Source organism: Camarhynchus parvulus, chromosome Z, assembly GCF_901933205.1.
Source record: "Camarhynchus parvulus chromosome Z, STF_HiC, whole genome shotgun sequence".
In the NCBI taxonomy this organism is placed as follows: Eukaryota; Metazoa; Chordata; class Aves; order Passeriformes; family Thraupidae; genus Camarhynchus; species Camarhynchus parvulus.
The window spans coordinates 59104733-59117896 of NC_044601.1; the positions used below are offsets into that span (position 1 = coordinate 59104733).

At 37.4% G+C, this 13164-nt stretch overlaps 1 protein-coding gene across 1 annotated transcript in view; it reads left to right on the plus strand.

Annotated features, from left to right (window-relative positions):
- PRLR (prolactin receptor) overlaps window positions 1–13164 on the plus strand; it is a 154320-nt gene that overhangs the window by 118276 nt on the left and 22880 nt on the right. Inside the window, exons 4-5 of the mRNA XM_030968226.1 lie at window positions 11696–11783; window positions 12564–12677. Of these exons, the coding sequence (XP_030824086.1) occupies window positions 12608–12677 (70 nt within the window). The 5' untranslated portion in view covers window positions 11696–11783; window positions 12564–12607. The remainder of the gene's footprint in view (window positions 1–11695; window positions 11784–12563; window positions 12678–13164) is intronic.

A 13164-nucleotide genomic window follows, 5' to 3' on the forward strand; every position in this document is an offset into this window, starting at 1 on the left:
GAGATTTTCTGGTTTTCTGTACTGTTTTATACACACACTTGTGTAACTCTTCTAGGTATACACAAGTTTAAAAAGTAAGGACTCCTGCTCAAGTTAAAAGTTTTGAGACCTAAAAAAGAGTCCGTGACCTTTTTCTTTCATATACATCTATGCATGCATCAGTGTTTGCAAGCACCCGTTTCATGTTTCAAGGAATGAATTTTGTTTATGTGATTAAAGAGCTGATCAGTAAGAGTGGGAAACTGAAATAGTGGAGCAGATTTTGAAATCCAGGGTGCATCAACAATTTGCAGAACCACTGTTCTTTTTCACCTCTGGAGGAGGAATGTTGCAGAAATCTCTATTAAAAGCACTATCCCCTTGATTTCTTTTTCATATCAAGCACTAAGTGGGCTGTGAGCAGTAGCTAAGTGTTGCCATGTTTATTTAACCTTCCAAGCTGGGGTGTAGCTCTTGTCTGGATAGAGTAACATGTCATTCTGACTGTGCTTACAGCTTCCTCAAAAGGCAGCAACATATCCATACGTGGGGTTAGTGCTGAGTGTTCAGAGCTGTATGCCTGTGGTTGACTCTCAATCTGCATGATTTTGGGTGTCTGTGCGTCCAGAGGAGCTCACACTGTGGTCCAGAATAGAGAATTGAGGTAGGCTGTAGGCTTCTGAACTAGTTTAAGAACAGCACAGAGGTGGCTGTTGAACTGAAAATATTCTTATTGTATTTGTTACTCAGCAACATTTATCTGTGAAGAATAATTGATCTGTATTGTTGAACAGTTAATAACTTTTGTATCAATCAACATACTATATAGAACATAGCTATGCAAATGTTTAAATGCAAATGGGACCCTGAAAGTGAAGTAAAAATCAGCCTTAAGTAAGCTGAGTTTAAAAAGCAGAAAAATGGTATTTACAACCTGATGAAATTTCTTTACTCATTTCGTCTGCTTACTTTTAAAATGTATGTTCACATCTAAAGATTTCAGAATGCCTCAATTACCCATCCATATTGTCTGCAACAGATTTGCCCTCTTAAAGTTCTACTACTATTTGTGTCTTGAAAGACCATCTTGAGATAACCTCAAAATCTGTTCTTCATCAAGAGAGCAACTTTGCAAACTGAGTTCCCTACTCTCTCTCAGCTACACCTGGGACAAAACTCTCTAAGGCACAAGGAAAATTCCCTCTTCTATGCACTTTTGTGGCTGGTTCTTAGAGCCTTAATGTTTTCTGTGAGCTCAAGTCCAGAGGGGAGCAACTGAGCCAGTGAACGGTTTAGAGAGTAAATCCTGTGAGGAGTGTCTGAGGGAGCTGGGGATGTGCATGCTGGAAAAGAGGAGGCTCAAGCAGGGCCTTATCACTCTCTGCAACTCCCCAAAAGATGAGTGTAGCCAGGTGAGGGTCAGCCTCTCCTCCCAGGCAGCAAGTGACAGGACAGGTGAAATTGTCTCAAGTTGTGCCAGCAGAGGGCGAGGATGGACATCAGGAAGAATTTATTCATGGGAAGAGCTGTCAAGCATTGGAACAGGCTGTTGAGGGAGGTGCTGAAGTTGCTCAAGAAATGACTGGATGTGGCACTCTGTGCTGTGGTCTGGTTGACAAGGTGGAGATCAGTCACAGGTGATATTTGATGATCTCAGAGTTCTTCTCTGAGCTGCTTCACATTTGTTTTGTTCTGAGTGCTGGTGTTCATCACCCAAGACTGGCTTTTTGACAGCCTTGCCAGAGGTATAACCATCTGCAGGAAGCCCAGATTTCAAGTGGAAGCAGACCTTAAGGAAGATAGAAACTTGAACAGTTTTGACTCAAGGTTTCTACCATGCCCAGTTTAAAATAAAAATTAAAAAAAAAAAAAAAACAAACCAGAATTTAATTTGAAAGTCTGGTGCAAGGATTTTAACAGTGTCAGATCATCTATTCAACATACTGTCAGTTGGGCAAATCAAAGATTAAATTAAAATAGGAATTTAAAACATGACTGTGCTAGTCTCACATGATTTTTCTCTTTCAATTATGTAAAATACGCTGTGACCTAGGGCATGAAGCCAAGCAGACTCCGACATATAAACATAAAGGCATCACTGAAAAAATAACTTGAAAAGATGCAGGTAACAATAATGACTAAAGGGTGGATCCAAGTTACAACAGAAATTACTTTTATATCAATGGAAAAGGTCAGCCTTTATGCAAGCAAGTATTTAAAAGCCTTGCTATTATTACCTAAAGTAATACCCACAGTTACAGCATTTTTCCTCCTACCATTTCATAAATGTCAGCATAAGGTTTTTATTCCAGGCATTGTGGAAGAGATATAGCGGATTACACACAAAATGAGTGTTTTTACCATTTGAAATATGATTGGGTAACTGGGTGCCTGCAAAAAACCTAAAAATTAAAGTTTATTGTGTTGGGATATTAAACAAATGGGTTGATGGTAATTACAGAGGCTGATAATTGATTTCTAGTGATCTAGATTACCATGCTTCAAATTATATCAGTTCTAACTAAAATTTCCTAGTTTGCTGCAATGTACCATTAAGTCCTCACTACAGAAGGCAAGCATGAATTTTTCTGACACTTATACCTCTTCTTTGATTCCTTGTAGGTATTAAATACTTATAAAATAAATGTCATTGCTATTTTCAGACTTACTAACTTCAAATTTGGGTGAAGGCAGGGGACATTATGATTTTGTGAGATAGCCTTCATAGGATTAAAGATGCAGAACTGACATTTCAGATGCTTGGGCATAAAAAATTTAATCTTTCTCTACCTGCAGTTATTGAAACGTTTTGATTTTGGTTTCAGTTTCTTTTAGGTAAAAATCAGATGGTTTTTCTTGCAATTAGCTCTGAAAGGATCACTCTGAAAGGGTCACAATACCCCCTTTCCACCTTCCCTTTGGCCACTAAGTTGAATGTGGATTTATAATCTTGAAGAGGTATGCCATTTCAAAGGCAGAGGATGCCTGCACTGACTCCAGTGTTCCAAGGTTAAGTCATACACAGTGTAATGAGGCCTATAAAATTTGATAATTATTGTACACACTATAGATCCAATCTGAGACTTTGTGCAAATATTTCACAGCCACTGAAGCTGTACAATACACAATAAATCAAGAATATTTGCTGAAAAACAAGTGCAGCCTGATGCATTGATACACACCCTTGCCAAAATTTCTTCATGTTATTCTTTTTTCACCAAATAGCAGAAGCATACTGGAGACAAGTGTTAAAATAGATTTTGGTCTAGTGTAGAATATATTTTTTATCCTTGAAATATTTTCTTCTCCAAATGGTTAAGTAGCTCTTTCTTCATTATTTAACCAAGGGTGCAAACTCCAGAGAGGAGTTAATGTTAATTAAGTTGGGCAGAGTTCTGATACAGAACTCTGTAATCTAGTTGGGCAGAGTTCTGATACAGCAAAGGTAAGAGAGAAGCATATTAGTACCTAAATCTAAACACTATCCATGCTCTGAAACCTAATATGCCATAGATAGTTGATCTATTTGTGAAGCTAATTTTTACATTTGATGTGCCATCAAACTTCCTCTTTCTTTGCAAAATTAACTTCTTCAGATAGATTCTTGACACATTTTAATAAATTTATGGTTAGAAATGCGAATATCATCATTCGTCAATAGGAGGCAGTGCTGTCATTGCAGTTCCTAAGGAGCTGAGCAAATGAGTTAATGAGTGAATTGGTTAATGAATGAATTCATTAATGAATTTACCTTTAACCTCCAGAGATTGCAGTGTTACTCATTATTCTGTAAATAAGTGCATGAAAATCTCACAGTCTGCAACCTCAGGGTCGCTTCCTTATACTTCAAAACAAAGGAAGAATCTAAACCACTATTCACCATAGCTGAGAATCTCCAAAGCTCAGCATCCTGAGTTGAAGATGGGGAGTAGAGCAGGTTAGTGCTATACTTCACTCAGTTTATAGATTCATCATGAAGAAATCGTAAGGGAAATTTGTTCTCCTGATCAAAGGGTGAATTCAATTCCCTCAGAATGCACATTTCAGCTTTTAGGAATGTCACTATTCTTCCACTGCTAAACATTTTTTTTCCTGGAAGATGACAATCTACGTAGAACTTAACAGGGTTGTGATAGGGCAGTATTAATACTGTTACTGGTTTAGCATGTAGAAGAGTTGACAGTAGCTTGAACATTTGACTTTCTGTATAAGGACTCTCCTCATGAGGACATTGTGTGTTTTCTACTGACATTAGAGATAAATGCCATCTATCTCAACTCCTGTAGAGAATAATCTGTTTATAAAATGTGTTAGACACAGCTCTACTCAGGAGTTAGGCGTCCAAGTAGATCCATAAAATTACACCAAAATTAGTTCTAGGCATGATAAAGATACCTCTCTGCATATCCACGTATTCCAGTATTAAAGGGGGTATAATGTTTTTAAGAGTGCCAAAATATTATTATTTTAAGCTTCACTGAAGGCTGAAGGTGTACTAGTGTTGTGTTCCCATTATTGTCAGCAATTTCTCTCAAATAATTTGTTTTAGATTTACCAGGATAATATTTTTTCATTCCTTTAGTTAACCAATATGCCACTTACCTGTACATGGCATCAGTAGTGGCCTTTAGCACGCAACCACAAAGCTCTTTTACCAACAAGTTTGAAGCTTAGGGAATATGTTTGAGAAATGTTCATGCTCACAAATAATAGAATATTGAGTGTTTTTATCAGTTTGATTGGAGTAGTAGTTTTTGGTAATTGTATTCTTTCACACAATAACTATACAGTCACTTAAACAATTCAAGAGTAAGTATACAATAAGTCTCAGAAAAACACAAAGAAACAGTTACTTTTACAACCTCACTGAGGACCTCCTGAAAAAGAGAACACTGAAACAGAAAACAATTGTTATTTTCTGGTCCCACTGTTAATACTGTTTATTGCTATGCATATTCGTGATTGAAGAATAAAATTCACTCCCCAACAGCCAGCTTCTTTCTTTTAGAGTCTTACCACAGTCATAAAGCTTTGAAGAGAGACTCCAGACCCAGACTCAGCCAGAATGGGCTGTCCCAGTACAAGTGAATAAAGAGACTGCTCTACAGCCATGGTCACAGATTTTTTCAGCATTGCCCCACTAATGGTTGCAGGTACTAGAATACAGGAGATGCTTCTCCTCCATCCAACCCCACAGCCTGACTGTTGGGGGTCAGCATCCAGTGGATGGAGCTTTGAAACTCATAAGGGATTGTGGAATACATTCAAAATTACAGCTTCATCTGACCTTCTACTGCCTGGTCCCAACAGATTATTTCTTCTTTCCCACTTCTGTGTTATTCCCCATTGTCTTATTCCCACTAACCTCTCTTATGGACACTTGTGTCCCTTACTGTGTTCCCGTTACTACAGCCAAAGTCCTGTTCCTTTGTTTTCTCTAAAGTTTTCATAATTTATGTCTCTCTGCAATAAACCTCCTCACCTCTACACCAGCATTTTCCCTCAGAAATATCAAAATAGCAAGATTTTCATGCTATTGCATTACTCATTGGAATTCCGTGTTTAATTACAATTATCAGGAATTTTTCATCATACCATGATTTTATTGGAAAATTGGAAAACCTACAAATATTTGATTAGATTTCAGAAAATATGCTACTGGAAAACTGCAAAACAAAATGCTTTATGTGATTTGATGAAACTTCTTCATTTTGGAATTTTCAAAATTTTCACTCATTGACTTTGGTTGAAAAAGAATTTGTGACATTCCAAAATGAATTTTCTAAAACTGATGGTTCATAGGCAGTTTCCAGTTTATGGGATATTTTGATAATATTTTACCAATAAAATAATCTTTCATCTCAACCCAAAAATATGCAAGTTTGACCTGCTTTTTAGATCCCTTTTTTCCATGCTGTATTAGTAATTGGCTACTTATATTTTTAGTTCTTAAGAGCAGGAACTCTTCTTTATACAGTACCCAAGACAGCAGGATTCTGTCTCTGTTCTCAGGACTATCACTATAACTATGACTTGAATAATGATTGTTTGATGTAGAAATATTTGGATGAGAGACATTGTTCTGGTTACAGCAGAAAGTTAAGGTTTACTCTATCATGATCCTTTCCAGTTGGTGATATGATGAAGCCAGCACTTGTAGCACTGTTGCAAATTTGGTAAAAAACACAGTTTATGTCAGTCACATGTAGGGACACGCCACTAATTCATAATCCACTTCCTGACAAAGGAAGTAATGAAAGCAGAATAAAATTTTTTGGAAGGATAAAATTGTATGTTTTGATGTAGTACAAAGTAGTAGAAGATTCTATTTAGCCAGTCTTGAGTCAAACAGTCCTCCCAGCATGCACACTCTTGAACAGATTTCTGTCCTCTCTAAAGCAGGAACCATTCATTGAGCTCTGTCTTTAAACTACGTTTCGCCTTATGCCATGGTTGAGTAACTGCACACGTTTATTTCTGCCATATTCAGCTGCACATTATTGATGCCCTTTTAAATATGCACATAAAAAACCCCTGTTTATCACCCTCAATTAAATCTGTTCCTCTGTAATGGCACAATGTCTAGTTGCCAAATAACTTCATGCTATTGTTATTGCTCTCATTAGCTTTACTGAAATGGAGCCAAACAAAAGAATACCCTGGTAATTGAGTAATATGTCTTACCACCTGGTCTCTGTGAGATACAGGCCATTCTTATTGTTAGTTAGAAAATACTCTATTTTGTTTCAAATTGTTTACAGACAGATTTTGTTAGAAAAACAATGATGAAGCTAGTGTTTTCAAAGTTAGTTACCTAAGTTTTTATTGCTCTGGCAGGTAAGTTGCCCATCTAAATTCTTTTTTCACAAAATAGTGTATTTGGAGTGTCTGTAGCAAAGCTGAACAGCTGCTCCCAGTGGGTGGGTACATGGACACAAAACCCACACCGGGGGCCACACACATCAACAATGCCCTAATGTGTAGATTTACATATGTGTGTGTGCATTTGCACATAAAGAAATGGATCGCCCCAGTAGCTACTTGCAGATGTTTAGCTGACCTAGTAGCTGGTCCCAGATCATCTTGCTCTCCCCAGCTGTGTGGGATCTGCATTTGAACCTGGAGGTTTGCAATCCAGCTCTTTCTTCACTGGCTAATCCAGTTGAGAGTTCACTGGCATCCAAAGGCACCACTCAGAACAGTCCACCCAGACAGGAGATAGAAATAGGGTATAATGAGATTATGGGGTAGATTACAATGATCAGGCACAATGTTTCAGTCTGACAAGCCACAGGTTTACACTGAACTGAACTGTTTATTATTTCCCATTCTTGTCTCTCCCCAGTCCACTTTGAACCTTTCCTTTTCTCCTAAAACCTTCCTTCCACTGTGTCCCTAGTGTTGTGCCTCCTTCAGTTGATGAGTCAGTGGGGAAGGAGGTTTGTTTGGTGAGCTATACACAAGGACAGTGGTCTGACTGTGTTTTGGTAGTCATGTGTAGCTCGTTCCCTGCACCTGATTTTCACTGATGAGACTGCTAAAGTTCCTCCCCCAGCCCTCTCAGCTTTTATCTGATCGTGTCCTGGCCTGGGCAGATGTTGATTAGCCTTTAAACAAGTGGCCTAGCATAGTCGATGAGTAAATTTAAACTGCATCCAAAGCTCATTGCGACAAAATTTTGTTTGAAATAGATAAAGGAAAGTATGTACAGTATTTTACCACTGTCTCTATCATTCTCAATGTTTAAGTGTATTTACTTAGAGTGTCAGTGTCTACAACAGCTAATACAGAGTGATCTTTTTTCTCTTTATGTTTTAGAAATAAAGTAGTGATGCTTTCAGAAATATACTATTCATGGAATTTTTGGTTTTCAGCTTTTCAAGTAACCTGATATTGATGAAAGAGAGGCGTAAAAAACTTCCTCACATACATGAATCCCCTAGGTAGAAAATTCGATTTTATACTTTATGACTAGGCTATATATCAAAAATACCTAAAATTACTATAAGAAGATAGTGATTGTGGAGTTGGGCTTGATAGTTGGTAGAGATGAATGCACATCATATTTCAAGTTCTAATGTAAGTTCTAGCTTTCAGTCTCTAAAATTTTACTCTTTAGAACTTACGATTTTCTTTTCTGTAAGAGACTGCTGTAAAATTATGGCTAAACCTACAAACAACCAGGGAAGAAAATTGAATATTCAGGAAATGTGAGACCGGTAGAGAAAGATTACTACTGTTAGCTAAAGCATTAGCTTTGTTTTTGTGGGAAAACAAAGGCAGTAGAGGTGGTATTTAAAAAAGAAAAAAAAATGGTAGAAAATGATCAGGTTTTGGCTTTTCTTACACTTCTACTATAAGTCTGTTGGGCATTCTTTACCTTGGTTCCCCATCTGCAAAGCAGGGATAATGGTAATTTCTTCTTCTCTTGACTTTTTTTTTGTCAGTTTAGGTAGTCAGAGTTCTTAAGAAAATTTCACACTCAGTTCTGTAGAATCAATAGGAATTAAAAGTGTAAATACTATGATGGAGATGTAAGGGTCTAAACTGTTTTCAAGAATCTGGGGGTTTGTGATTTTCCTTTTTCAAAATTGACTCAAGTCTTTCAGACTGAGAAACATATCTCCATGGGTGAGGCAATTTGTTTTGTTCATTATCACATCTTGACTGCTAATCAAAGGAAGGACTGCCAAGGGTTGTTAGGGGGTGACTTATGAGAGGAATTTGGGAAAGATGTATTATAAGGCCATATATAGGCTTTTCAGGTGAAATCTAAAAGTCCTTGCCACTGGTCCCATTTTATGCAACACAGAAATATGAAGTCCCAAATCCCAATTAATTAACTGAATATCTAGATTCATAGCCAGTAGCAGGTACTAGGCTTCCTCACAAAGTACACCAGAGAACATATGTGCCTAAAGTTGCCAGCTAGAATCAGTCACAAGAAATTCAGATCATAGACATGCCTCAGCCCTTTATCTTCTCTGCAGCTTGTACATCACCCTGAAGGCAATGCTGGGTGCCTGAGGGATTCAGAGACATCCAATTAGGGCTCATTCAGAGAGGGAAAACAGAGCTCTGGTCACACTACACATCTACAGCTTTTAATTTGCGGTATAATCCCAACCATCACTGTCAATCAGAAACACATCTGGCCATGATGTTCTGGCCATGGCTAGGAACATGTATCCCAGACCATTTGTGATGTCTGTGTGGGAGGGCAGACTCCTGCCATGTCCACAGTACAGCTGAATGTTCTAGATGGTCTAACAGACTCTCACATTCTTGCTTTATTGGGTTCCTTTTTTATATTTTGTTTCATACAGCTGTTGTTCAGCCTTTCAAATGGTAATGAACTATGGTGTTTTGAGAGCTCCTTAAACTGTCTTTCCCCAGAAAGATGAAAGATGAACATTGTTTATCATCATGAATAATGGAAATGCCAGACTTTTTCAGTAGAGATTGGTAAAGTACTTTTGGCTCTTGATTTCTTTAGCCACAGAAGCAGAAACTGTGTTGCACATAATGTCATTGCCAGTGGCTGATACACAGTTGTTACTGTTCCTGCAAGCCTGAAAACGTTGCAGATAGAAAATTTTTCCATCTGTACAGAACTGAGTAAAGACTTCTCTGTCAGTCTCAAGAAATTTATCCATCAGCAGAGCCAGGAAAGAAAGAAATGACAGAATGCAAGAACTAAAAGTCAGTTAGAACGAGGATGTTTCTCTCAACTCTGCTTCATGGAACCTGATTTAAGTTCTGGTGTCTAGCTTTCATCTTTATTTAGTAGCATTGTCAGCACAGTTTTCAAACCTCCAATTTCATTATATTATTAATTCCAGGACAGAATTATTTTACAGGAATATCTAATTCATCTGTGCATTCTGAAACACCAGTAATAGTTTCCATTTCCATCAAGGAGCACTGCATTCTGAGATGTGATGCACAGCTGTTGAATTCTATCTAACAGCTGTGTTAAAAGGCAGAAATTCAGCTAGTATGTCAGAATGCAATAACATGGTTGGAATTAAGTCAAGACTTTCAAAAGGAGGCATAGAATCTTTTAATTATCAGTTACTCAACCCTTGATTTTGGATCACATTGTGGCAAATCAATGTCCACTGCATCCCTTATGAAGTAATGCATTCAGTCCTAAAAGAGAGACATTACCTCATAGCATCTTCAAAAACACTAATTACCCTTTTGTAAAAACATTACATATAGGGAAGATGCACTTTAGATACAGTTATGACAAAGCGAGTATTACCTTTTTATTAAGCAAGTATTTTCAAAAAAACAAGACATCTCTTCAGAAGCCTTCCAAGCCCTATTTGAGTTGCAAATACTGAATAGCAAGTGACCATGGAAACATTCTTATTTTACTCATTCTTATTTTCCCTCTTTTGATGCTTATCTCATTTTATGTTTGCAGATGACAACCATACACTTGCATGGAGTACAAAGCCAATTCTTTAAATCACCATCATGAAACAGTCTCTATGTCATGTTGATAGCTGTGTTCTAAAATCTGTTTGGTTCTTTTTTCCCAAGTGTAGATTACCAGAAGTGTAGACAGAGCTTAGTCTGTGACACTGATAGATCCATATTCCTTCCCTGTATCCCTCTTGTTCTTTCGCACAGCCACTTACAGAAGTGGTTCACAATCATCTCATTTTCAAAAGCTCCAGAGGAAAAATGTATTTTTAATGCATTAATTTCTTCTTCTCACTATTAATTTGGTTCTTTATGTCTTCAGTTTACAAAATCATCCCATTTTCCTTGAAAAGTACTCTAGTAAAGATCCTTCTTGATGATGCCTCTCTTTTGTTGTATTTTAAAAGGTCGTTCTTTCAGCCAGTGTAATCAGTTTCTCTTTTGTCAATTCTTCACATAGAAAGATACATACATAAAAGTAAAAAAAAAAATCATGTAATAGTTCTTTATCAATATGACTCTTAGCTTTAAAGTACATTGTTTTGCAAATGTTCCAACTATTTTTAGAAGTAATAAAATAATGTACATGAAATAGTTACTGTTTGTCATTTCATTATTTCACCTTCACCTGAGAAAAATGTGCCTTTTATGAGCCCAATCATCTGAGTTTCTCATTATATAGCCCCGTTTTTATGGGGCTATAAAATTATTTTTGGGTAATTTCTGACATTAAACACTAATGTTTGTGCTTGCCATTTGTTTACACTAATAAAAGCTGCATGTGTTTACACCAAACTGGAATTTATATTTAAGTGGTTCTCTCTTCACTGTCTTTATAGGCACAAAATGCTCTGAGTGAGTTTAAAACTAACCCAGATGCAATTTTCAAGCCTGTAGCTCAGTTACACCCCTGAAACACACCTAGATATTCAGAAGTGGCATATGGGAATGTAGCCAGCTGTTGTTCTCTTCCACGTTATCCACAGTAAACATGTTTTACACTTATCTGCATTAACAGATGCTTCACTTGACTTCGCGCTTGAAAAACATTTGTATGATGAGGCATTACAGTTTCTTGATGTAGAAAATTAATTGCATACCGAAAAATTAGTCATCTGATGAACCACAAAGGATTTTTCCTCACCAAGGACACAGCTTGTTCTCATGCTGTGCTATGCCAAATGGGTTGCAAACATACATCTACCTGTGAATGTGCTAGGGGTAGGAGTGGAAAGCTGAGATACGGAACTCCCTATTGAGGCAGTAAAATGTTCTTCTTTAGTTTCGAAGGCTGAGGTTGGCTACCGAGAATCCAAGAGCTGACTGCAGTCGTCTCCAAGCAGGGAGTGCACTGACGGGAGAAGTAGGAGGTATACTTTAAGTCCTTACGTCGTTTCTTCAGCTAAGCAAACAGATTCAGCAGCAGCAGGGACTCCAGAGCACCCAGAGCTGTAACCTGAATTCTGAGGATATCTAGTGGTGCGAGCCCACAGCGGTGACTGGGTCTTGGTCCCAGCTGGTGATCACTTGCAAATCTGTCTTTCACCTGAAATTTACTGCAAAAATCAAATACAGTTAAAACAATTGGTTGAATGTACTGAAAGACTGTAACATTCTTCAGCTCAAGGGATCCTTAATTCAACACTGACAGTCCTAAATATAGAGAAGTTTTGAGATTGGATCAAAATCATAAACTTGTAAATGAATGTTGGACCTTTTCTATTTGCCTTCTGTTTTCAGAACTTTCAGAGTTCAAGTATGTTGACCTCTTCTTTGCATCAGTAGGGATGAAAGTATATTTTTGTTGTTAAAAGGCTGCTTTCTTAGGTTAATCAATTAATCTAGAAGTTAGAACTCTAAGATAAGAACCTGGTATCCCAAGATGCCAAAGAAATATGCAAGATTTGTTAATGCTAAGAAATTGTAATCCTAGCACTGCTAATCATTCAGAGACCTCTAGGAAGGCCTACCTGCTTCTCTGAGGTTCCAGTTTTCAGCTTCCGAAGTGGAACTGTTGGTGTTGCCTCACCTTTTTGAGAGAGAGCAAGAATCAATTACCTGCAATTCAAAAAGGACTTCGGTCAAGTCATGAGATACATATTACATGCTGAGCATTGTTCCTGACTGTTGCATGATGGCGTGTTTTTCAGTGAGCCCTTGATCTCATACTTCCTCCTGAGGAGAGGCAGGCATCATGAAACAGAGATTCATTTCATCAGTCCCAATTATTTTGCAGCTTGCTCTGACTACAGTAGGTCTGACTGGTAAGTACAACACTTCCTGAAACACTTGTTTTTTCCTTAGACACTTTCTTTAGAAAAGTCTGAGGCTTTACCCCATCTATCCTGACCAACACTGGAGCATGTACCTCTTTAAATTGCTTTCTTCTGAAGTTTGTTATGGCAATTTTGAAAATGGCTGGAGTTGTCTTTTCTTTTTACATGATTAATTTAAGGATTGTTTGGTGGCAATACTGAAACACTATATTCACTTTATGCCTGTCACCTTCTTGGGATTTAGCATATGAGTAGTTACACTATTTGAGATAATTACACAGAACTTTAATGAAATAAAGATAAGCTTAGGTTAAAAGGTCACAAGCTTGTTGTTTTAAAATGAATGTAAATGTGTGGTCTGTATTCTTAGTGTGAGTTAATGAGAAGTAGTCTTAACAAGAAATATTCTTAAATGTATTTGGATTAACAGGGAATGTTTGAACAATGAATGAATACATTCAGGTTGCCAGTACCC